This window comes from Gymnoscopelus microlampas, assembly GCF_963454915.1.
Source record: "Gymnoscopelus microlampas genome assembly, chromosome: 20".
NCBI classification, from domain to species: domain Eukaryota; kingdom Metazoa; phylum Chordata; class Actinopteri; order Myctophiformes; family Myctophidae; genus Gymnoscopelus; species Gymnoscopelus microlampas.
In genome coordinates this window covers 29,697,778-29,725,301 of record NC_139957.1, presented here as the reverse complement: position 1 = coordinate 29,725,301, position 27,524 = coordinate 29,697,778, and the positions used below count along the sequence as shown (strand labels likewise).

General features: G+C 41.7%; 1 protein-coding gene across 4 annotated transcripts in view; it reads right to left on the bottom strand.

Annotated features, from left to right (window-relative positions):
- Window positions 1-23,023, bottom strand: part of eml1 (EMAP like 1) — a 78,383-nt gene extending 55,360 nt beyond the window's left edge. For 2 of the 4 annotated variants that reach the window (XM_084043876.1, XM_084043877.1), the window contains exon 1: window positions 3,304-4,002. In XM_084043876.1, the coding sequence (XP_083900002.1) occupies window positions 3,304-3,370 (67 nt within the window). In that variant the 5' untranslated portion in view covers window positions 3,371-4,002. Of the gene's footprint in view, window positions 1-3,303; window positions 4,003-22,699 lie in introns of those variants that run through there. The other 2 variants (XM_084043879.1, XM_084043878.1) reach the window with 2 other exon arrangements.
- Between the last annotated feature and the right edge of the window lie 4,501 nt (window positions 23,024-27,524).

The window sequence follows — 27,524 nt, the reverse complement described above, 5'->3', positions numbered from 1 at the left end:
AAACATGACAGGGCGAAGGATTCCAGAAAAGATCCCAGTCACAGGAACCTCTCCTTGATCTCAGCCATGACACAGAAAGATCAAAATGTGGGCTGGACATTTATGAAAATATATCCACAAGTTTCCTAGGCTGTGTGGGCATCACTTCCTGTCCATTTGATCCAATGAAATCCAATGAAATCCAATGATATCCAATGAAATCGACAGGAAGTGATGCCCACACAGCCTAGGAAACTTGTGGATAGAAAACGATATTTAGAACCAATAACTGACTTAATCTTGCTCATGTATAGTGTATATCAACGAATCAACCCGAAAACATTTGAATGGATTTGGCTTGGAAAATGGATTAACCACTTAAACCTGTATTATACTTTGTTATACAATGGTGGCAAACAATAATAGCGAGATGCTCACAACTCATTATAACATTTAAAAAAAAAGAAAAACATTCATTAATCATATTTGAGGCAAAGGTTTGAAATAATCGTGATATTGATTTGAAGTCATAATGCCCAGCCCTATCCAATATACAAAGAGAAATCACACATTCTCTGTCTTTGTAGCTTTTCAAACAGCCTTGAATTTAAGCACTTTCTTCCTGGCCAAATCTGACAGCCTTGATACTGGGCTTCAGCCAACTGTCACCTAATCACATGGGCCTCAGAGGCGATGACAGCATAATGTCCAGTTGAAGAACTCTAGCCGTGCGCTGTAGTGTAATATGTAAACCTGCTAAAAAAGGTCAACGACTTCCTTGCAGGAAGCAGAGTTTATTCCGACACAGTTTTGCACGCAGCCTCGGTTACACCTGTTTTTCTGGTCAGTCCCACTAGCATGTCTCAGCTGGCATCTTTGGCGTTGTCAGCACGCTCTTCACTGAACAGGAATAGAACATGTGTTCATATGACAGGTACATGTCCATGAACTTCATTCCTCCACCGGTACAGTATGCCTGTTTTTTTTACTTAACCCATTAAGATCGGGAATGCATCTGTATGTCATTTTAAGATTTCTTTGGCTATTCAAAAATAGCAGATCTACAAGCTCATAGCGCGGCACCGAGTGCCGCGCTATGAGCTTGTAGATCTGCTATTTCTGAAAGATCGAGAACATTTTTGCAAATCTTTGAATGTATCGGCCGAATACATATCATTTTTGAGAACCACTGATATTATAGCAACATACGTGTTTTCAAAAAAACTGTTAGGATTTAGAAGACATTTGTAGAATCTCCCAGAAGCAAAGATGTGAGTTACAAATGTTTGCTTTAAAAAAAAAAAAAATAACGATTTCCCACGATTTTTCCAAAAAATAGCAGATCTACAAGCTCATAGCACAGCACTTGAGCTTGTATATCTGCTATTTTTGAACAGCCAAATACATCTAAAAATGACACACAGATGCGTTCCCGGGGTCTTGGGTTAAGGTTTAGGGTGCTTACTCTGGCCTTGCAGTTTGTAAGTCGCCCGGGATGAGAGCATCTGCTAAACGGCTAATTTGTGATTGATGAACTATATAGACTCTATATAGAGGGAGATGTGTGATTCTAATCCAATATGCTTCAGCTTCACTACAACAAACAATAATATTTCTCCACTTCTGCACTGCCGGTGCCTACAGGGTGCAGTCCAAGTCATTGATTTTCTCATTACCCACCAATGGCAATTACTGTGGCGTTATACACTGATACCTTCAGCTCGCTTACCACTGGTGTACAATTCCTGAACAACAAACAACAAACCTCAGATCAAACTGGGAAATCACGGCAAGAAGAATTACTTGGTCTTGGTGAACAGCTGAAAGTCAAAGACACAACTAAAGAAAATAATTGTGTTCCTCTTCACTTATAATAACTAATAATAAATCTCTGATCTTCATTTAGCTGGTTAGAGGGCTAGGGACTGTTACAACCTGGACTAAAGTACAACCATTACAGCACTAACTAGTCTATCCTGAATTCTGATCACAACTGCAGTAAATAGTAATCCTCTGTGTGTGTGCATGTATGTGAGTACTACACACAGTGATGGTGTCATCCAGCTAGGTTACACAGTGTTCAGATTCATGCTAAACTAAGATGATACAATTTGAAATAACACATTGATCATTTGATTTATGAAATGTTTGGTTTATATGTCAAGAAATTCTGAAATTCGATTTTCTAGTAATAGATCACGCTGCAATGCACAATGGTAAAATATAATGCATCTAAATACTTATTGATGGTAAGTAAGGGTGATTGATTGATTCAGGTAAGGATGTTATTTATCCTAATGGATGATATATCCTGTGCATATATAGCATCGTATAATAAATGAATCATCCTTGATTGATGGAGATTGACAGAACGATGTGTCATGCTGCTTCCTATCCTCTAAGTGACTCAACACCATCAATAACATTAACAGCCTCGAGATACACCCCCCCAGTCCAGACAATACATTACATTACAATTGAACATTAAGCTATTTAGAACAGATTGCTCTCTCTCTCTCTCTCTCTCTCCCAGATAGCAAGCTAATCACAGCCACCAGCCAGAGAGAGATACTGTATGTTCAAACATACCAACACACCAAGTAAAACCAAATAATCAGAACAGCATTTATGACCCAAGGACTATAGTCCTCATCTGTCTTCCTGTTCCATGTTTATAAAGTCACGTGGTGGCTGCTGCCGGCTGCTCCATGTATTGTTGACATTATCCTGGCCTAGATACTAGCAAAAGGGACACTTCCCCTTGAAGACTCCAGTCATATTATCTGTTAATATCCACCAGGATTAAACAATTGTAAAACATTAACACACCCTTCCTTCCAGAATCAGACTGGGTCAACGTTCAAGTCTGGGATTTTGTTCACCGTCTTTGGGCGTGACAAGGAGTTAAGCATTGATTAAATCCCTTCTACGTCGATATTGCTAATCCGTGCTTAAGGTCCACTGTAGCTGCCATGTTTTGAACAAAGGGGGAGATTGTTACAAACATTGGAGGTCATGAACACCGGGACCACCTCGCACTGAGTGAACTTCTACATGACCAAAGACCCCTGCAGCTGAAATATCCCATGTCTGTGTGTGACACACACACACATGCACCCACATCATACACACATGCACATGCACCCACATCATGCACACACACACACACACACACACACACACACACACACACACACACACACACACACACACAGACACACACACACAAAGTCAAGTTCAGCCTGTCAGCTCTGCTGACATGTCAGGTCCAGAGAAAGAACACAGAGCAGAGGGAGGAAGAGGAGGATTAGTTAAGAGTGTTACCGTTGCAGAACTGGAGCAGTGAGGAGGTGTCATACAGGCTGCTGTAGCTGGAAAAGCCGTCCTCCATTCTCGACCTCCACTCCTTCGTGCTTTTCTCTCTCTTCCTCTCTCTCTCTCTCTCTCTCTCTCTCCTCCTCGGTAGACTCCTCTGTCAGTTTATCGTTCACTTGCCGGCCAAGGCTCTCCTTCCATTCAGTCTCCGCGGGTCAGGCTCCCTGTGTGAGTCACCATGGTAACCCATTCACTCCGATTATGTCATGTGAACTCCAACCTCTCTGTCCTCTTCTCTTCTCTCCTTCCTTCTTCTCCTTGTCTTTTTTTCTCTGCTCTCTTAAAGGCTCCTGAGTGCCGAACTTCACCGACAAAATAAAACAGACACACGCCAAAGAATGTACGCCAGAGAGAGAAAGAGAGAGAGGGCAGTGAACCACTGGAGAGAGAGACAGAGAGAGAAGTTAAAACCCTGCCGGTGGTTTGTTTTCTCGTCTGATGCTCGTCTTCAATTCTCCTCTCCTCGCTTTCCACTCCCTCCTTTCTGTTGTTCTATCGTTCCTCTGTCCACAGCAGCTGGGTGTCGTTAGAGCTGAGCGCTCTGACTGATCCCCAGCAGAAAAACAGCTTTAAGAGCGCAGGCAGGCTCTGGCACACACAAGCCTGCGTGTGTGTGTGCGCGCTTGCGTGCGTGTGTGTGTATGTGTGTGTTTGTGCGTGCTGGTCGTGCCTGTGTGTGTGAGTGTTTAGATAAAAGCCTGGGACAGCCCAGCATTTCCCTGGCTCTCCCTGTCAGTCTGAGGACGAGTGAGCGCACAGGGGGGTGGGGCCTGACTCCAGATCCGCCCACTTTTAACTGCCTGCTTGGCTGGAGAGGAGAGAGGAGGAAAGGAGAGAGGAGAGGAGGAGAGGAGATCATCTGGGATTTTGGAAATTCTAATATTGTGATATGGCGTGATTGAGGCAGCAATACAGTAAAGTGATGTAATGTAATTTTTACTGTTCTAGCTGATTACGGATGATTCATTCTCATTGTGACAATATTTTGTGAAAGCACCAGATAGTCATCCACACAATATTGTCACAATATCAACATATTTGATTTTGTCTATATTGCCCAGCCCTACTTAGACTTATAATAAATTAAATCTCTGATCTTCATTTAGCTGGTTAGAGGACTAGGGACTGTTACAACCTGGACGAAAGTACAGTACAACCATTACAGCACTAACTAGTCTATCCTGAATTCTGATCACAACTGCAGTAAATAGTAATCCTCTCTGTGTGTGTGTGTGTGTGTGTGTGTGTGTGTGTGTGTGTGTGTGTGTGTGTGTGTGTGTGTGTGTGTGTGTGTGTGTGTGTGTGTGTGTGTGTGTGTGTGTGGTGTGTGTGTGGTGTGTGTGTGTGTGTGTGTGTGTGTGTGTGTGTGTGTGTGTGTGTGTGTGCGTGTGTGCGTGCAAGTACTACACACAGTGATGGTATCATCCGGCTAGCACAGTGTTCAGGAGAGGAGAAGGGAAGGTGAGAAGAGAGTAGAGGAGAGGATAAGAGAAGGGAGGGGAGGAGAGAAAAGGAGAAAACCAAAGTGATGGGTGAAAAAATGTGAATGCCTAAGCCACCACCATGAGATATTGTAAAGCAGTTGGTGCCTCAGTCTAAGGCACGCGCAGCGGCGCACACGCACAGGTGTGGAGTCACACAGGGACACAGGGACGGAGCGTTGCCCCCATGATAAAGCAAAACATTTACCTCCTCTATCCTAGTCCTAGACAGAGCCAGCAGAGTGCTGCAGCCACTACAACTAAACACGATTATCATTGTGTCTTCTCTGTCTGTCTGTCTGTCTGTCTTATCTGCACCGTTGCAGACAGCTCAGAGACCTAGAGATCATCATAACAGGAACAAGAGGAGGGGGCTGAAGAGAAAGGGAGACGGAGGGGAATTGAAAAGAGGGCGAAAGAAACAGAATAGAAGGGGGAGGGGATAGGAGAAAGAGAGAGAGAGACAGAGGGCTTTGGAGAGGATGTGTGGAAGGGAGAAGAAAGATAGAGAGCCCAGTTCAGAGTGTGTGCGTACGTGCGTGCGTGCGTAAGTGAGTGAGTGTTTCAGAAGTAGTGTCAATGGTGAAATGGAGAGCTTCCTGGAGTACTCTTTATTTTCACTTGCAAAGGGGGTTTTCTGCTGCAGACGTGGGGGGTAAACCTCTTTGAATTATTCATAGTTCAGGCTTGCATGGAAAAATAAAAAGAGCCACAGAGTAGACAGGGTCTATGGTTTATATTCATGTAGGCAACACTCCACCCTCTGTTTGAAATCATGGGAGGAAATGGACCAAATAATAGAAAGAGATGCTCTAGTAGTGCATGCAGTGCATCCGTTTCGTACTTCACTGTGTTGCCCTGGACTGCACCAGTATCCTGTTTAATTACAACTGCAGTCTTTTTGCATGAACCACATCTGTAGGCCTACTGGTGTTCCAGGCTCTGTCTCGTTTACAAGGCTACATCGTATCACTTTGTTTCCTGAATGTTCTTTATCATGTGCAGCAGTGGTTCCCCTTCCCACACTTTTCCATGCCAGGGACAAGCAAATACCCATAGCCCTGGCAGCAACCCCCCTTACTGCTAAATGGCCTTAAAAAATTATTAAATATTAAGAAATTGTGAAAATAGCCGCATGATCTACAAGCTCACAAGTCGTCATTGAACATGTTTGACTTTCTTTTTGGACAAAACACAATAATGACTCATAAAAAGTCATAGGACTGCCCGAAAATAAAGGCTCGCCTCCTACAGAGCCCCGCTGTAAAAATTTGAACGACCCAGGAGCTATATTAAATGAAACAGAACCACGGTATGCACAAGATGTAGAATTCAGTATCAGTTGAAACGGGTCCTGAACAGACTAAACCCACATATCATCGCTGTCGGGCAGAAACTTTGTATGTCAAAAAGCGTTACTTTTCAGGAAATGGAAAAAAGTGTGAATGATCCAAGCACCACCGAAGAAGAGTACACCCAGAAAATTACAACAACAAAACAAATCTAGGCACCTTTCATGTAAAAGGATTCACAAAAGTATTTTTTTTTTGTGTTTTTCAAAAAACAAGCCACATACAAACAGCCATAGCTGTGGAATGGAGGATCGTGGACGGGCAATTTTTCCCCGATTCTACCTGACCCCCGTGTGTGTACCGAGTCGAAAGTTGAAATATGGAGATACAGGGTTTCTGCCCGACAGCAATGATATTATAAGAAGGAGACCTGATGGTTGCATGAAGCACCTTGAGCATTCTTGATAGATTCACGGTTCAAGACCTCTCTGTTGTTGACCTCAGCGCTTTTGGTCTGATATTCCCTGGTGGTCTCTCCTTTCTTCACTCTCTATCTCTCCTCCTGCTGTCACACATGCACACCTTTCCATTCCCCTAGGGGATGTTGCACTCTGCTCCATATATTACACAAGAATACAACAATATCAAACCACCAAGAGATCTATCATGAACTACTTTCCATAGCAGCTCAGAGGAGAAGGAACAAACAAGGTGTCGTTTGGGATGTTGCCACCTCTGTTTTTTGTACTGGTCATTAGACGTCAGAGCTCTAGTAGAGCAACTACACAAGCTTCCACCAATGGTGATTGTCTTGTTCCCATGTGTAAGACTCATTCGGACAGTCTGCCTTCTCAGTAAAGGGGGTAAAACTCTGGAATGTGTTTAACAGAGGACTCAAATTATGGCTGAAATCAAAACAACAGTGCTGCTCACATGAATAGATTCTGACTGGTTTATTGGTAGGATTATGTTGCTTTTGTTGTACAGTTTATGTAATGTATCTGATTTGGACTATAATGATTAATTCCTTGTATTTGATTGGTTTTCAGATTATAATGTTATTCTATTTAGAAAAGCCTCCTGGACAGGTTGAAAAGTTGCACTTGTGCTAGTAATACTCAAACAATGAATCTGGTTTGTCCAATGGATTTGTGATGTCCATGTCAAATAAAATAAACATAACTTAACATATGATGTGCCGCTACCGCTTTACACTTTAAATGAAAAATACAAGGATGTAAGGCTAAGCTATTGCCATGACCTCTCTGTAATTGTTATGCGTTACCTTCCTGTGGATGCCCTGCAGCTATGCCTGTCAGCAATTTGAAACATGCCATAAAAATTGTATTAAAAAAACGCACAAAGGCATTTGGTATTTCATCTGATAAAATGAAATGTGCATATTTCCTAGTTATTCTTTCAGCATTTTTATGCTTTATTTCTTAGATAGGAGAGTGTAGTAGAGTCAGGAAACCAAGGGTAGACAGAGGAGAGACAAGCAAGACAAGACTGGGAGTCAAAATCAGGTCCTTGTGGCTCACACAGAGCACACAGTTTGTGACTAACTGGCAGAGCGACCAGGCACCTAAACATTCTAACCAGTGTTTCATACAGATATGGACGTGAAAGGTACATGGCTCATATATGATGCTTATTCTTCTTCCTCTTCTTCTCCATGAAGCAAGACAAACTATAAACATTCACTGTGTTTTTTTCGTATGAACCAACCAATCGTTGCCCTAATAGCGGAGCAGCTAAGTGCTACGATCTTTCAATTTATGATAAAAGCGTGAAAATTGTCGTGAGCAGTCTCCATGGGTCACTTGACAAGAATATTGTCTGAGCCATTTGTAATTTCAAGATGGCGGCCATTTTTCAAGATGGCCGACACCTTAGTGGGCAGTTAAGTGATATGATGGTTTATTTGGTGATACAAGCATGAAAATTGGTATGAGCAGTCTCTGTGGGTCACTTGACAATAGGCCACCCACAGCTATTTGAAATTTCAAGATGGCGGCCATTTTTCAAGATGGCAAACACTTTAGTGGAGCAATTAAGTTATATAATGGTTTATTTGGTGATACAAGCATGAACATTGGCATGAGCAGTCTCTCTGGGTCACTTGACAATAGGCCACCCACAGCTACTTCAAATTTCAAGATGGCGGCCATTTTTCAAGATGGCCAACACTGTAGGGGAGCAATTAAGTTATATAATGGTTTATTTGGTGATACAAGCATTACATTTGGCATGAGCAGTCTCTAAGGGTTGCTTGACAAGAAAACACTCCCAGCCACTTGAAATTTCTATTTTCAAGATGGTCACCCCCTGGATCCTCAAAAGACATTTTCTCATAGAAATGTACGTTTTTTTTTTCATTAAGGACGATTATTATTATTATTATTATGCTAAAACAGTTGTGTTGATTTGTTGATCATAGATAGATTAGATAAGAGTGAATATCTGCACTACCAGGGCACACTGGTGATATATCACTGCTGTTAAACCTCAGAGTGGGGTTCAATGTCAGCTAATTGAAAGTTAGTATCCCAAATGCTGTCTAATTTACCCCAAAACAGTTAGATAGCCGCACCTGAATTGACAGGTTGTGCCAGCGCGGGAGAGCCTAGCCAAGGTTAATGGGGTTTTAATTAACCGGATGGTGTACAGATCGCATGGGATTTAAATGGCATTGGATGAACGATCGGACTAAGTGTTGGGTTAAGGCACAAACTTAGTTGTATCCCATACATCAAAGTGCTTGGTAAAAGGTGGTAAAAGGATAAACCCTCTGCCTCTGCCTATGCTGCAGACATGGCAGAAGCCATCATAACAGTTGTGAAAACTAACTGGGACAGATGTTTCATTTGTCAGCAGGTCACCAAGGAAAAACTCATTCAGCCAAGTTTATTCAACAGAGAGCACGATCGTACTGGTCATGATACCATTGCAAGAAATGTTCCATTATTTCATAAGATCAATGCTCTGCCTATCTTACTTAGTCCAACCCGACTAGATGAAGGTGATGGCATAGAAAGCACATTGACAAGAAACAGAGCAACATATCATTCAAGCTGTTCAACAACACAGAGCTGGAAAGGGCCCAAAAGAGAGCATCTACATCTGCTGAAGACACTGAAGATACCAAAGATATCCATGTCAAGAGACTAAGAAGATCTAATGTATGACCGGTCCAGTGATGTCACAACTGTGAACGAGGCCAGGCTTGATCTCTTTGCCAGAAAGCAAAGACGATATGACTTGATCCTGCCAACTCAAGCAGCACTCAAAGAGCATGCCAAACGTGCTTCTTATGAGGCTGGATACGTGTGGGGACAGGCATTGAAGCGACCTCCACAAATGCCGAGCCCATCTGACTGGGGATGGGTGGAACAGGACGAGAAGTGGAAAGTCTTCTGGACTCCACTTCCACCTATTGCGGAGAGTTGTTGGGAGTTGACCAATTGTGGGTGCACCAAGGCATGTACTGGAAGGTGTAAGTGCTTCAGATATGGACCCAGTTTCACATGCCTATGTAATTGCCCCTGCTAGAACCTATATTTGCATGTTTATTTTGCCAGAGTTATTCCCCGTTGTCCTCTGTGTTTTCAAGGGTAGGCCTATGGCTCGGCTTCCCCTCGCCACATCGGCGCATCATGTTTTACTTTGTATCTAGTCTATTACTGTGTAATTTTCAGTTGTTACTTTGTAACATTGCTTCCACTACCTTCCACTGCCATATCTAACAGTGAAGCACATTTTCAGTTTAGTTCCTTAGTATAGTTTGTCATGGTTCCGTGGCTATTGCCATTCAGTGTTAGCCATTGCTCATAATTTTGGAGCACTGTCCGTTCAGCACCACAACTGTGCTTATCAGCACCACAACTGTGTTAATTTATTCATTTTATTTTTTGTTTCCCCACCCCTTAGTATCTATTTGACACATGTAATGGCTGTTAGTTTAAAAAAAAAAGATATACATTATCCTCCCTTGTGACTGTTACCTTGTCGTGGTAAGGGAGCTTGTGTAAGCCTACCTCAGTGAACACTGAGAGCTATGCCGGTGCGAGGCAACTCCTGACAGGTTTTACCAAACTGGACAGCTTGTGGGCGAGGAGTCAGACAAAACACAGTCAAACAACCTCTCTTGACAGAGCTTTTTGAGGAACCCAATACATTTCTATGAGAAAAGGTATCATTTAAGGATCCACATGGCGCACGGCAGACATCTTGAAATTTCAAGTGGCTGTGGGCGGTTTCTTGTCAAATGACCTTTTGAGACGGCTCATGGCAATTTTCATGCTTGTATCACCAACTAAATGATTTCTTACGCTTACTGCTCCACTAAGGTGGTGGCCATCTTGAAAAATGGCCGCCATTTTGAAATTTCAAGTAGCTGTGGGTGACTTATTGTCAAATGACCCACAGAGACTGCTCATGCCAATTTTCATACTTGTATCACCAAATGAACCATTATATAACTTAAATGCTCCACTAAAGTGTCGGCCATCTTGAAAAATGGCCACCATCTTGAAATTTCAAGTAGCTGTGGGTGGCTTATTGTCAAGTGACCCACAGAGACTGCTCATGCCAATTTTCATGCTTGTATCACCAAATAAACCATCATATCACTTAACTGCCCACTAAGGTATCGGCCATCTTGAAAAATGGCCGCCATCTTGAAATTACAAATGGCTCAGACAATATTCTTGTCAAGTGACCCATGGAGACTGCTCATGCCAATTTTCACGCTTTTATCATCAACTGAAAGATTCTGCCAGAAAAAAGCATTTAGCCGCTCCACTATAAGGGCTCCGAACTCGCATTGTCTGACGGGCTCAGATTAGAGAATACTGGAACTCTCAGACTGCATGGGTGGGTGGGGTGCAGATTGGGGATTTCTGGATTAGTGACGAGATGGGGTGAGAGAAAAGGGGATGGTGTGTGTGTGTGTGTGTGTGTGTGTGTGTGTACGTCATGAGAGGCAGCTGAAACAGGGGTATACCCGCCCCACCCATGTGCCTAAACCCCACTTTACCTCTCAGCGGGTGCCAGCTGGTGGGAACACAGCCCCCGCCCCTCACCCCCACCTTTTCTCCCTCACACATAAACACCTCCCCATTGTCCTCCTTAACCCACTCTTAGCAAAAAACAGTAGGTACGCGTGCACACACACACACACACACACACACACACACACACACACACACACACACACACACACACACACACACACACACACACACACACACACACACACACACACACACACACACACACACACACACACACACACACACACACACACACGTTTATATATATTATATACTTGTGAGGACAGCAACATTTTAGGATTGATCTTATGGATGCCACGTTATTTTATTTCTTTTGCCATTTTTAACACTAATCCTAAAGCCGATCTACAAGCTTACAGTGTAGATCTGCTATTTTCGATTCATGACACTGGTGCACAACCAAGTATAAATCAGGCATAAATCAGGCATAACTCCAACCCTGACTCCTAAACCTAACCTCCAAATGTCTAATCCTAACCCCAACCTGAATCTTTTCCGAATTGTAAGCATAACACACAACACACACACACACACACACACACTCGCGCTTAGCGACAAGCAATGCGTTAGCTTGAAAGTCTGTTCTTGTAGGCAAGCAACACCGCCGTACTACAGAGAATAAATTATGTTTAAACATACCCTGCAGCTTCTCCTTGGTAATATATACACAGCACCTTCACACACATTCCTCTCTCATTCCACCGAGCCGCTCAAAACAGATCTACATGTTAAACGCTATACTCTAGTAGTACTTTACCACCCCATGACCCACACAGACAATTAGCACTGAGTTAAAACAAAACATCAAAAAGTAATCACTCAATTAATAGCCAGTAGTCAAAATATAAACAATGAATAAGAAGGAAAGACAAAGATCCTAGGATTTCATCCAAGCACAGAGTTTAAACACTGTATATACTGTATGGTACTACAAATACTGTATGTATATATGTACTTAGTACTTATATATTGTCGCCGTCGGATGGAAACCTTGAATGTCCAAAACAGTTCCTCTTCATTATTATAAAATAAAAGAGTAAAATAGTGAAAATAGCAGATCTACAAGCTCACAACGCCGTTCTGAGTTTGTAGATATGCTATTTTCACTACTTTTGTGCAACACTCTTGTATGATGTATATAGGGCATTCATTTACGAAAAACCCCAAAGTTTGAATATGGAGATACAGGGTTTCTGCCCGACAGCGAGGATATACAGTATATACAGTATAGGCCTATACATGGCAAGCCATTTCAATTTAAGCAGGTATGGAATTCATGCTTCAAGACAATTCAACGTAACCTTCTATTTAATGGACATTCTCCTCTCAACAGCCATCCTGCTACACCCACTAAATGATTGGATTATTGGTTCATCATGAGACAATGGAGGGTCACGTTTAAACAGAGCTTTTAAAAGCAGAAAACACACACACACACACACACACACACACCTGCTGACATGTTCTTTTACACCCAGATGATCAGTCAGTCTGTCAGTGGGTCGGATTAAACACAATCAAATCCGTATATAGATGAGAGAACAAGGTCAATCCTCCGCAGTGTGATCCAGGTACCATCTGCTGTCCTGCTTATTTGTGATTTATACCATGAATTAGTCAAACCTGGTCTCTCTGGTGGCCTATATATAAAAACTAAATTGCAACAATACTGGACTCGCAGTTTAAATTTGGGGTGCCTGGGGCAGTCTGTGTTTTCATCATATCAATCAGGCTGGAAAGCTCCATGGATCAAGACCCTCTATAGTGGGGGGTGACACCGTTATATTTGGCTGCTTTATGGGTTTTAGACCAAATGCACTAGTTAAACCTCAGTAAATACTACAGTGACTGACTGGCGCAGTTGACAATTTCAGCAAATCAACAACGAAAACAGCAGGCTTAAAGGGATTTGATATTAGCAAAGATGTTTTAAAACGGAGCTCAGAAAAGCAAGGTATGGCCCGGACGGCTAGGATAGCAGTCCGGGCACCTAGGCTGCTGATGCTGCCTGACAGCGCGTCACAGGTTCGAATCCCGATCCCGACGACCTTTGCTGCGCGTCACTCCCCATCTCTCTCTCTCCCCATTTCCTGTGAGACTACTGTACTATCTAATAAATGCAGAAAAAGACCAACAAATATATTTTAAAAAATGTCTAGAATCAACTCTAGCTTAAGTCAAAGAGTACAATAGGGGTGGTCTGTTTTTCATCCTAATAAGTTGGTTCAGTAAAAGTATAACAGCTGGTCATTGTCACTGTCAGTGAGAAACCTTGTATATCCATATTTCTTGTTTTTAATGAATTTCCCATTTTATGCTTTGTCGTATGACAGTGTCCTGCAAATGTAGCAAAAATAGCTGACATACTAGGTAGAAGGTTGTAGTGAGCTTGTGGATGTGCTACTTTCTATATTTTCACCTATAATGACATGCCCAAAATAGGGACGCCAGGTTGAAAGTGCTTAAGTCTGTCTGTGGGTTTTGTAAATGAAAAGTATTAACCAGAGCTTGTGACAAAATAATAACCACATCGTATCCATTGGGACACAGGTTTCTTTTTTCCATTTCCTGAAAAGAAACCGTTTTGGACATACAAGGTTTTCACTCGACAGCGACGTCATCCAATATACTGTAGAGCTGTGTGGGAGGAAATCTTACGAGCCAGTAAAATGTCTGACATTAACAACTGGTCTGATACAGTTCTAACATTAACTAACATCTATGAAAGGTTCATAAGTTCACCTCTGTGGCCGCCATGCCAAGAACATTACAGAACAACTCTGGCCGGATAAAAAAACAACTAAGAAACAGGGTGGATCCCGGGGTCCACATAGAAACGACGTGGCTCCAATGTGGTCCTCGGACTTCGTGAGACCTGACTGTGACATCGGACACCTATGAGTAAGACATATATATATGATATATGACTATGACTCCAAATGTGGGCGAGGTTTCAGCGTGATCACAGACCCATTGACTTCCATTATAAAATAAAAGTTAAATATCTCAAAAGGTATAAAACATAACATAGTTTGCGTGTAATAATAAAGTGGAGGTACTTCTGTGGCATACTGGCAGCGTGCCTACAAAGTTTGGCGCTGATTGCTCTAGCGCAGGGGTCTTTTCAGGCCAAGGACCCCTTAGCTGAGAGAGAGATGAAGCAGGGACCCCACTGCATATTTTAAAAAGATTGTGTCGCAACTTTTTCATAGAGTTCAGATAGCTTCGTAGTCTTGCGTAGCGTTGTGTTCATGTCAATGTGTCTTTTCAGACAGTTAACCACTTAAACCCTCAATACTTGTACTTGGTCTGCTCTTTTTTTCCCCCTACACCAAACCTCTTTGCCAAAAATAGCCGGTCTACAAGCTTACAACGCCTCGCAGTGTCATAAAAGACTAGCCTCTTGCGGAGCCACGCTGTAAAACTCCTTGATATTATAAGATAAAAAAAAAGAAGTCTTGATAGTGTAATAATCTTGGTTCATTTTGAGTCATAGAGAAAATAAAGTGTTAGCTATAGGCCAAGATCAATTCAGAGGGTGTAAACCGCATGACGTCTCATAACAGATCAATTCAGAGAGTGTAAACCCCATGACGTCTCATAACAGCAGCAGTATTAGAAAGGGAGGGACAGCTCACTCGTTTTAATAACTGTCTGGACAGCAGAACAGACAGGTGGAGTTATTAGAGAAATAGATGGAATGTGAGCTGAATTAATGTGGAAAATGCATTATTTCCTGCCTGCAGGAGAAAATAACCTGTCATTCTTGATACCCAGCTATCAGAATATGTGTTGAGGCTAAATTGAACACATTTCAAGGTGCCAAATTAAGAATGTAGAAAAGTATTAGCTATAAACAATTCACAACAGTCGTCAGATAAAAAACAATGCAGCAGTCACTCTTCAAAACAATAATGTATGTTGTTGTGCAAAGGCAATGAGAGAGAGAGAGAGAGGGGGAGAGAGAGAGAGTGTAAGTTGACAGGCGCCAGTCAAACTGTAACCTCTATATTTAGTCTAGTTTTGGAAATGGAATCCTGAGGCCAAGTTCTACGCTTCTTACTGCCTAGAGTATGTGTGTGTGCGCATGTGTGCCGTGTACGTGCAATGTGTATGTGTGTGTGTGTGTGTGTGTGTGTGTGTGTGTGTGTGTGTGTGTGTGTGTGTGTGTGTGTGTGTGTGTGTGTGTGTGTGTGTGTGTGTGTGTCTCTGTCTGTCTGTCAGCTTGTCTACTCTATCAATAGAAGCTGGTGTCCATGAAGATGAGACATTATTAAAAGGGTATTTGCCATGTTGGAATATGGAAGAGGAATGTGACGGTGACCTACTTTAAAAAGACAAAGCCAAGAAATTAAATGGTAATATTTAGTTAACGGCTCTCAGTAGGAAATGAGAGATAGAAAGACAACCAGACACAGTATGTGGTATATAATCTCAGTCCACTGAGCTAGCTAACACACTACTGCAAATACTAAAATCACACCATGTACAGATGCATCAATAGTTTATTGCACCATCTGCAGAGCTTAAGTCGTCTTTTAATACTGTCTGGGCATGAATTATACAGTGCATAATTAAAAAAACTATCAAACGCAAAAGAAGAGGTTTTATTTTTGTTATGAGTTCAAAATGCAGAGAAACTAAGCCACGTGATGAAATATCACAGCATGAGAGCACTGCAATGCGTTTAGGGGAACCACAGCCAAATCCTTATGATTCATGAAAAGTGGGTCATCACTTGTGTTTCGGTACAGTCTTTGGTCATGGTACCTAATAGCATTATGTATGAGGAAAGCCACTGTCTGAGACTCTGAAATCTATAAAGACCTGTTTGTCGCTGTTGGGCAGAAACCTTGTTTCTCCTCGTTTCATTTTTCATCTTTTTATGTTCTTACATAAATTAATGCCCAATTTTATACTTCATCTTATGACAGTGTCACGCAAAAAAAGCCGATCTACTAGCTCACAACGGTTCACAACAATGACAATCTTTAAAACTATTTTGAAAAATGTCACTTATAATGACACGCCCAAAATAGGGATGCCAGTTTTAAGTCTGTGCATGCTTTATAAATATTTAACCAATGAAAAGTATTAACAAGAGATTGTAACATAATTACTACATTGGAGCCATTGGAACACAGGTTATTTTTTCCAATTTCCTGAAAAGTAACTGTTTGGACATACAAGATTTATACCCGGCAGCAATGATATGGAACGCTAGTCAGCAGTCAGCACATATAAATAGCAAAATAACTGCTAATGCAATCTTAGTTATTAATAATATATCATGTATAAGAAATACATAATCTGTCTTTCAATGATTGATAAGTCAAATACAGTAAATAAGGATTGATCCAAACACTATTAAATGATCCACTCAAACTGAGCTGAGGTCCTCAATACTGCAACTCCAAATACACAGCCAACACTGCAGCTACAGCTATTGTTTGCTAGAACAATACTGTTCATGTGGGATTTGAGGTGAATGAAGGTGTTTAGGTGACGCAGGCAACACACAAACAACCCTGTTCCCTGGTAAGTCTCTATTTGTGCCCCAGTTCACAAAAAAATGTTGTCTCAGTTGAGAATACATAACAGGAGTCAGGACTTCACTCCAAAACTGAAGATTGGACTAAAACTGATAGAGTATGCAATGCACACATGCACTCACGCAGCACATGCAGCTAGATAGTCAGAGAGACAGACAGTGAGAGACAGAGCAGAAAAGACTGAATCGATGCGAATGTCAGCCTAACTCAAACTGAGGACATTAAAGTGTGTATTCAACACCATGTATGCGGCCACCTACTGGCCTGCCCTCAAATACCATGTTTATGTCTTTGTTGCATTTCAGCATATATTCAATATGTATACAGGATGTTTGAACACTGGACCTGATATACAGTATGCAAAACATTGGTGATATAAGACCATGTGGGCTGGTTATCGTGGTGATGCTACACAATACAAAACAATGTGTTCATTCACTCACACTATACATTATAATACTGTAGGAACTCATTAGAGCCACCTCCAGAGACCTGCAGTAATCCACCTCCTTCATCACTGCCATCATCTCCTCCTCCTCCTCTTGCATCAAGACGGATAATGATGTCATAGTTAGGGATTAGGGGTCATAGGTCATGCTAAGTTCTCGTCATTGCACCTACTTAAAACGCAGTGGCAGAATGGATCAGGTCTAATTCTACAAACCCCCCGTCTACAGAAATCTATTGAGATCCTATGGTCGGTTGGCCAACAATGACGAGTTTTGTTCAATTAATGCTAATGAGCCTCTTATTTTGTGTACAGTGCATTGCATCCCATTATAGCCCAAGAAATAATTAGAGCCCATTATACTGTATATCCTAGGATGGGAGGGAGGACTATAAGCATTATAATTAACCACATGATGAATGTCCTTATTCTGGGGTAAAAAATTGGCGAAAATAGCATATCTACAAACTCAGAATGCGTGGCATTGTCAGCTTGAATATTGGCTATTTTTGGCCAAGAGATTTGGTCTAGAGCGATAAAAGGGCCCAGGGGTGTCAACTAAGGTTTAAGAGGTTAAAGTAAAACAGCAAAGAAACTTTATCAGTCCAAATGAAAGGCAAATACAGCAGGGATTCACCATCACAAACACTTTAGATATTCTACTGGCCAGTAGTGAGCCAGAGAATGTGCTTTATAATTCATCAACCTTACTGCTATGCTAAATAGCTGTGTGTGTCTCAAACCTGGTCATATAAAAGCAATGCATCACTAGGATGGAAATGTACTCCATGGTGTAGTAGTACTCCACACACACACACACACACACACACACACACACACACACACACACACACACACACACACACACACACACACACACACACACACACACACACACACACACACACACACACACACACACACACACACACACACACACACACACACACACACACACACACACAGCATGAGCATGGAAGGCTGTATGTTCTCTCAACCGACTACAACATTAATCACATCTGACTTGGCTGCTGAAACATCTCTGCACTCCCTTCCCCCATTTTCTGAACAAGTAGGAACTCCGTATGATCTCTCTAACACTCATATCATTTATTTTAATTTATCATTCTCTAATTCTCATGAAAATCTTTTCACTGTTTTATGTCATTATTTTTGTATCTAATGAAGCAAACACACTTCAATAAAAAAAAATCATCATGAGGATATTCTGCATTAAAGGGCCTTTGTTGCAGAACTCGACAGACCTTGCCAGCTCCAAAGTCACAGGCTCAGTACAGCCAAAAATAAACCCTGGCACCTGAGCATCTAAGATCAATCAATACAGACTGCATTCTAATGCATACTATTAGTTTACGGCATTTAACAGATGCTCTCATCCAGAGCGGATATCAGAGTAAATGGCATGTACCCTAGTCAACAAAAGACAGGGTAAATGGTCACATAATAAATACTAGTGCAAACTAAGTAAAACAATTAAGTGCTACAAAGTAACTAGGATTAGGATACCAGATAATCATCAAACTTAGCATCTGTCTTAACAACATGCTATCTATATAACATAAATAGCATTTGTGGACAAGCAAGCAGAACATAATTTTGTAAAAGTAACCAACACACAGTGCATCTGTATAGTACAATTAGCATCTATCAAAAAACAAGAAGTGAGAATGAGAATACACACCACAGTGTGGAATGTTCAAACTCTTCCCTTAATGTAGTACTATTATCCTCCAGTGTCCCTCTATATGGCCATTATGTACCTGTTTGGTTCACAACTGGTTAACCTTTCACAATGATGGAACTAGGCTATTCTAGCACTGATGGCCGTACCAATGTGTGCATTACGTTAGGATCAGAATATGCCTAAGTTGAAACCATTTGTCTGGAAAATAACACAGGACGATGCAGAAAACCGCCTGCCAAACATCCCATTTTCAGTCAGGTTGGTATTACATTAGCCTTTGAAATGAGAAAAATGTTTGACACCAACTTGTTTCCGTATTGAGGTCACAGATGGAGTGCTGCTGACGTCAGGGTGAGATGAAGCTCTCTTCGCCATCTCTCTGACAACACACATGCTGACACATATACCCCATACACGCACACAATGTCTCACACACACACACACACACACACACACACACACACACACACACACACACACGCACACACACACGTACGTTTGTAACATCTGTATCATCTGTATCTGACCAATAGGAACATAGAAACAGGCCGCTTGCTTTAGTGAAGCTTTTTCATCATAGAGACTTGTCATCTCCCATCGTGGACTCCATACATCTCAGTTATATGACACAGATCAACCAAGTCTGCTCTTCATTTTCAAACCACACCTTACTTCGTCCTCTCTCCCTTCATTAAACCTTTTGCTTGCCATCCACTCCACTCACTTCCACATGCTTCATCGTACAAAGGTGTCACACATCCAAAATAACCAATCTACAAGTGCAATAGTCGATCTACAAGCTCACAACGCGTTGCATCCGCTACGCGTTGTGAGCTTGTAATAATAGAGCATAAATTAATTAGGCTATAATATACTGTATTTCTGTCTCTCCATAGTACAGACCCAGTTTTTTCCTCAATTTCAAACTTTTCCCCCCATCTTCCGTTTCCCTTCTTCTACCTAAATCTACTCTCTTATTTGTCATCAGCATTGCAAACCCTGTTAGATTTTTCCTCACCCTGTTTTTTTCTTCACTCGGTCAACACTGACACCTGCAGGTAGACATGTCAAATGCTTTGGTAAATGCTGCAGTGTTCCTTGAACAAAGAAAGTCAGCTTTAGGAGCTATACTCACATACATAAACAGGTCGTTATTTTAATTATAAAGAGCGAAACAGAGAAATCATAAACACAGCAAAATCTCAGTCATGATGACAAACAATGCCCAATCATATGCTGCAGTGTCCACACCCCATGACAAACTTCTTTCAGGCAGCCAAAGTACCACTCGAAAAATACTCCTGGAGATGAAAATAAATGTGTCATCCAAATAAAAACGCATTGGCAAATAATCTAAAACTGACAAGTTAGCCAAATTGATACACAATAGATCTTTATACAAATACTATGAACAAAGTTAAATTGACTTTGGAGGATTGGTCCCTTTTGAACAAAATGCCTCAAATCATGAACCCGTAAACTTTTACACACACATTCCCACAAGCCGAGGAAGAAATGCCACCCTTTTCACATTGGCCTGTTATAGCGCCACCAGCAGGTCAACTTGCAAAACATTTTTTGAACAAAATGCCTCAAATCATGAATGTTAATTGTCATCAGTTACGCCCCTTCTTGGTGCTAGGTGTATGGGGTGTGTGGGGGGGGGGGTTGAAATGTACAAAAGTATTGGCATCAAAATATACTTTAAGTACCAAAGTCAAAGTAGCACATTTTCCAAAGATTGTCAAGCTTTTTCCAAAATAGCAGATCTACAAGCTCACAACGCATTCCATTGTAGATCGTCTTTTTTCGAATAGTCGAATTATGACAGAGGGGGGTATTTTTCTGTTTGTTAGCAACAATATGGGAAAATGGCCATTATATGAAACGTTCAGGAAAGGTGGGCAATGGGCTCTAGATATTACATTTTTGAGGAAACAAGGTCACAAAAAGTCAAAAAAGCTTTTAGGCCATAACCTCCGCAAAAATAGTTAAATTTACTTCAAAATGTTCTTATTATTTATATCCCTGCACTATAATCATATCCAAGATTGGCAGGGTTAAAGGTTTTGGGTGTGAGGGTCATGAGTCAAAATTACATATTTTGCAAATGGTCTCATGTCATGATGTCTTATTGTCTTTAGGTGAAAATTGTCAAAAATCCCATCATCAAAGTGCTTGGGATAAAACTCACGCTTAACAGTTTCCACCAAGTGTATCGATGTTCAAAAGTGCCAGAGCATTACCCGTGTTTGTTGTGTTTAAAGGGCAGGTAAAGGCAGGTTGTGTTGTGTCTGGCAACACTGGTTTCTATCAAGACTTCAGTCATACATTTAGACTAAACAGACTAGACATGCATTTCACTGCAGTCAGCTCCTTCCTGGAATCTGTGTTTGAGTGGTGTAGAACATCTCTTATCTAGCTTTATCAGATTGGCTGGAGGAAGGCAAAATGACTCAAAGAAGGTCACAATGATTCAGCTTAAAATGTTTGGTACCATTTCTTGGCCAACACAGTGTGGTATGTGACTTTATGCTATAGATAGGACAGAAGGTTCCCAGTTAAATATAAAGACATGCCTGTTTTTTACACATGTGTGGTTTGAGGACAATAACAGTTCAGACAGTTGTCAGGTTCTTTCTATTACAACTGTTCAGGGAATTGTACAGGGACTATCCCAGACAGGGAGGGGTGGGTATATGGGTAGAGAGTGAGTGGAAGAGGGCATTAAAAGAGGGGGACTGAGATAGAGAGAGACAGAGACAGAGAGAGAGATTGGCAGTAGTGCATGAGCGGGATTCTGGAATGAAGGTTTCTATTTATAACTGTTTGTTTCTGGTACACTTCACATAATGCTTGGCCATCACTCCGCTATGTAAACACACACGCACTTGCATGCACATGCACTCACGCACGCAGTGCTTCTTGACAGACATGGACATACAAAACCACTCCCTAGATATTATGCCAATGGAAGTCAAAACAATTAGGCTATTGTTAAACTGAATCAGTACAACATTTCAAAGCTACATACACAATCACATGTAACACTCTAGTCTATGTGCGCGCGCGCACACACACACACACACACACACACACACACACACACACACACACACACACACACACACACACACACACACACACACACACACACACACACACACACACACACACACACACAGCGGCTCACAGGAAGAACAACTGATGAGTCTTCTGTAGCTTGTTTATGTTACCCCCTGGTTTGTCATCCAGATGTTGGTAATCATGTACATCAGTTGTTCTCAAACATTTTAACGGAACACCATAACTCATAAGTGTACAAATGGAACCAAATTGACCCGTGAGGGTCCATGTGGTTCCATTTGTACACTCTCAGAGTTACAGACCTGTAAGGGTCCATTTGATTCCTATCAACTATCAATCAATTAGCTCGGGACCCCCTGGAGTCCCCCCAAGGACCCCTGGGGAATCCCAGACAGTACAGAATGGTGCTGCATCACATTGATGAACTGTGGTACAAACCACTCTTCCATATATGGGCCCATGTTGAGACCAGCTCCTGTTTGCAGCCCAATAGTTGCTGGCTGAGCAGCTGTGCCAATGGAAGGCATAACGCCAACACAGCATGGCACAAGAGAAAGAAACCCTCTGACATGTTGACACAATAACACACACACACACACACACACACACAGTACATTTCTCAGTGCAAAACTCAGAGCTATATTAACACTGAGGATTTGCTGTGCCTGCCCTGCACATAATGAACACATGTACACACACACTTACCCATAGGTAGTCCGTCACAGTCCGACATGGTGACAGGAGTATGAGGATCCAGTGTCTTCTGTCTCTGTCAACCCGGTTTGTCTGGCGTGTTGTGTCCCTCTCAGACGGCAGACCACTCTTGTTGCTGAGTATTCTGTTTCAATATCTCTGCCTGAGTGCCTGGGTCTCCTCCTGTAACTAACTTAGGCTCTTTTTAGCTCTCTTACACTTTCTAAATCTGCTCTCTCTGCCTGTGTTTGTGTGTCTCTCTCTGTATCTCTCCTTCTCCTCTGCTCCCTGTCTCTTACAGCACCATCTGACCAGTGCATTCAACTGTCTGTCCCATTATAGGACAGGGGACTTGCCTATCAAAGATCACACAACGGTGCTATTGGACAGCACATTTGCTAAGTCTTCCCTTAAGGACTACCTTGACCCTTTTGGTTATGAGTTTCCATGTTACAGTGCAGCATGGCGTTCTCATACAGGCTATATTAAACAAAAGAGTTAGTAGTCTGCAATGGTAACTGGAATAGTGGGCTCCTGAGAAGTTGAGAACACTGGGCACCATTTTTAAATACATATTTAGCCAATTTACTTTATATTTACAATTATTTTAAAAATAAGTTGCCAAATAAAATACATATAATATATGTTTGTAATTAAATTTGAATGCCCAAAATGCTACAAATCACTACAAAACCTGATAGGCTAGCCAGTCATTTTGGGGATAAACAAGGTCTGATAATATACCGTGCATGTGAAAAATCATGAATACCGACCATTTGCCAAAGCATGGCCTACATTTTTTTTTTTTTTAGCGGTGCCAACCGCTCTAAGCTTGACTTTGTCCGTATGTCCGTGGAAGCACGGGATGAGCACGGGATTTCAAACAGCTATAACTCCAGTTTGCAGCATGCCACCAAGTCCAAATATGGTATGTGGACTTAGACCACCAATAGGGACGAGCATGAATTGCTGAAGTTATCAAAGAGGGGTCCAGGGACCCCCAAGCACGGGATGAGCACGGGATTTTAAACAGCTATAACTCCAGTTTGCAGCATGCCACCAAGTCCAAATATGGTATGTGGACTTAGACCACCAATAGGGACGAGCATGAATTGCTGAAGTTAGCAAAGAGGGGTCCAGGGACCCCCAGCGTATGTTATGTTTGTCCGTCCGTGGAAGCACGGGATGAGCACGGGATTTCAAACAGCTATAACTCAAGTTTGCAGCATGCCACCAAGTCCAAATATGGCATATGGACTTAGACCACCAATCGGGACGAGCATGAATTGCTGAAGTTATCAAAGAGGAGTCCAGGGACCCCCAGCGTATGTTATGTCCGTCCGTCCGTGGAAGCACGGGATGAGCACGAGATTTCAAACAGCTATAACTCCAGTTTGCAGCATGCCACCAAGTCCACATATGGTATGTGGACTTAGACCACCAATAGGGACGAGCATGAATTGCTGAAGTTATCAAAGAGGGGTCCAGGGACCCCCAAGCACGGGATGAGCACGGGATTTTAAACAGCTATAACTCCAGTTTGCAGCATGCCACCAAGTCCAAATTTGGTATGTGGACTTAGACCACCAATAGGGACGAACTGTAATTACTTAAGCCCCGCCCCCTCTGTCTGCCCATTGGCTGGCCTTTAAACAGCCATCATTCCAGTTTGCAGCATGCTACCAAGTACAAATTTGGTAAGTGGACTCAGACCACCAATAGGGACGAACTGAACTGAGTTAAGCCCCGCCCCAAAGGCACCGCTTCCTTCACACAGGGTGTGATTTTTTTTTACATTTAGGGAAAAACTGCCAATTTAACGGTGAGGTGCCATGTGTACTGTGTAGTGGCCACTAGACCTGACCTGTAGCCTATCGGGTCCGCAACAACCAAAACAAGTGTTCTTCTTTTCTTCTTAAAACAAAAAAAGAAGAAGCTTGCAACACAGTTTCTGTTACAGCTAACGAAGAAGATTTACACCTACTTTCCCGTCTACTGCTATGGTCTCTACGGTTTAGAAATCACGCAAATTCCTGTACCGGTGAGAGTGAGACAAAAACAGAGAAGACCAGACACCAGAGCCAGTAGTAGTACACAATTAGCCGTAGTGGTGGACATACCGTTGTTTCACCTTTAGAGGCCGCAAGAGTCCGATTGAAATGGGAACAGAAATGTTTCCCAAGTCATATGACTGCATATATTCAGTCTGTCTGAATTGCTATAGGCTATATGGCAATTGAGTCCAGCAGCTAATGAATGGGCCTTTTTTGGCTGAAGTGGGAAAAGGGGTCTATTTAATTATTTAATTTTCTTTTTTTAATTGGCCCAAAATATCGGCTATAGACAATATTTAGAAATGAATGTAGGTACAGCCCACAGCTATACCCAGGGCAGGAATTTCAGGGAGGCCATGAAGACCATGGCCGTCGTTGCCCCTCAGTTTGGGCTTGGGCCCCTCAAAAGAATGGCATGCCCTGAGGCCACAGTGGCCTGCCCTTAATGCCCCAGCTGACTGTACCACTTTCTCCTCTGTCTCTTTCTTGTCAATATGTAGACACCAGTGTCTCTTTCTTGTCATGTAGACACCAGTGTCTTTGTTGAGATTCTGACTGAGTCCCCATCTAACCCTAACCCATGGCCTTCCTGCCCTGGCATTTGGCCTTTGTGCCCTCAAAAAATGGACAACACCAAAGGTCAAGTGGCCTTGCCCCTAAAATAACGAAATTCCATTAATTTCATTCAATTACATTACATTCAATACCTTACTGACACCATCTGCTGACCTTTGAGCATTTTTTCAGAATACGACTTATGTAGGCCTACATTACAATACATGGATTTTTTACCTCCACAAATCCATAAATCCTTCTTGCTGCTCCAACTCCCTTTGCATGTATCTTAGTCATACCATCCCTGTCAGCAAGCATTGCATTGGTTGCAAGTGGAAAATGTATGTGTTAAGGTCACTAGCCATATGAGTGAGTGCATAGCTAAACTCTAAATCCTTAAACTTTTGGCGTATCTATTTTAATGCTGTTGTTGTTGTTGTTTCCATAAATGAATGTCGAGGTAGGTAGGTGGATTGATAGTCCATTTAATTCATTTAGGTTACTCAAGCAAGAAGAAACTTGATTCTCTACCGTTGTTTGACCTTTAGAGGGCGCAAGTGTCACGTTGAAAGAAATTTCCAATTAACTGTGGATTCTCTGTTGTCAGAACCTAAGAAAAGTTTACCCAAGTCATATGACTGTAGAGTGTAGACTGACTCAGACTCTGAACAGCTAGGCCATTTCACAGATTTTCTTTAACAAAAACGGCAAACCTATTTGTAGTTAGGCTATTTGACTTATTTAATATTTTACTGACTGACCATAGCACCATTCTCTCAGCACATTTCATCTACAATTATAACACATCAAAAGGTGATGGTCTACATGTGTCTTCAAGTCATGTTCTGCAGGTTATTTGTACTGTCCATTGATCCAGTTTCTTTGACTCATTTTAAATCCTGTAAAACCTCCAGACCAGCATAATCTCTCTTTTGTCTGATTGTTGTCTGTAGAACAACTTCTAGACTAGACTGCTAGAAGCACTGATGACGTGAGGATTAAGGGCCTTGTTGCACACATTCTGTAAAAAACTAAACAAAAACAGAGGGTGCAAGGCAAGCACAGAGCTGTTATATAAGATCAATCATGAGAAATGGAACGTGTTACCTCATTCAAACTCAAAGTGACTTATTTTAATGCATACTACTAGGTTCAATATAAAATATACATTTTTAAAACACCTTATAACATGCAAAGGCTTAATTAAATGATCCATGAAATGTTAGGCTCTATTAACACTGACATGACCTAACATGCAAAATAGCACTCAGCATCTCTTGCCTGTTTGCCTTTCAGAATAATGTTAAAACTTAGACTGCCTGTGTAAACCCTCTACATTTAATCTATGACAAAGGCAGCTCAAAAAGCCTTGCGGATCACGATACATGTGTTGAGCTTCTAGATCTGCTATTTTTGCTATTTAAAAAAAATGGATTTAAAAATATATATATATTTTGTTTTATTGTGGTTGAAAGAGGTTAATGTATCTATATAGAAAAGAATGCAGATGAGTGAAAAAACATTGCGAGGGGAAAAGAAAAATTGCCTTTGATGACAGAAGAACAAAGGAAAGTGCTTGTCATGCACTTCAGAATGCTGTAGGGCTGATGGCCCTACAAGCTTTAAGCACTAAAGTGTCCCTCACCCTTTAACTCAACTCCAAACTAAAAAGAAGAACAAACGTCTTTACTTACCAACTGCTCAAGAATCTTAACCACTTGAACGAACCCCAGCATCCATATGCTGTGGGGAACCTTAGCCAAAAATAGCGGCTGTTTTTGGTGAAGAGATTTGGTATAGAGTGAAAAAATGAGCGTACCAAGTTGCAGTTACAGTTGCAACTCAGGTCCATTTTATTATGTTTATACTATAGAGGGTTTAAGTGGTTAACACAAAACAGAACCCATTCTGTCACTCTTTGACTCTTGATTAGGAAGATTATGAGCTAACACAGTCATATACAAGATTTATTTTTAAATATTGTATCTCAACACTGTAGCTCCTTGGTCTACTATGTATGCAAGGTTATTGTTTTTGTCATGTGTCTTGCAAATTATTTTTTGTCCCGCAGTTCTGTGTTCTTTCACATTGACCAAAACCACATACTGTTTCTGATATTCTGAGCTGTTATCGAGAGCAAGAGGCCAAAGGCTCTCTGAGTGGTTAGGCGGTACATTGTTTAGATTTCCAGACATACTATTTTAAGGGAGGTCGGGGCTTATGACCGA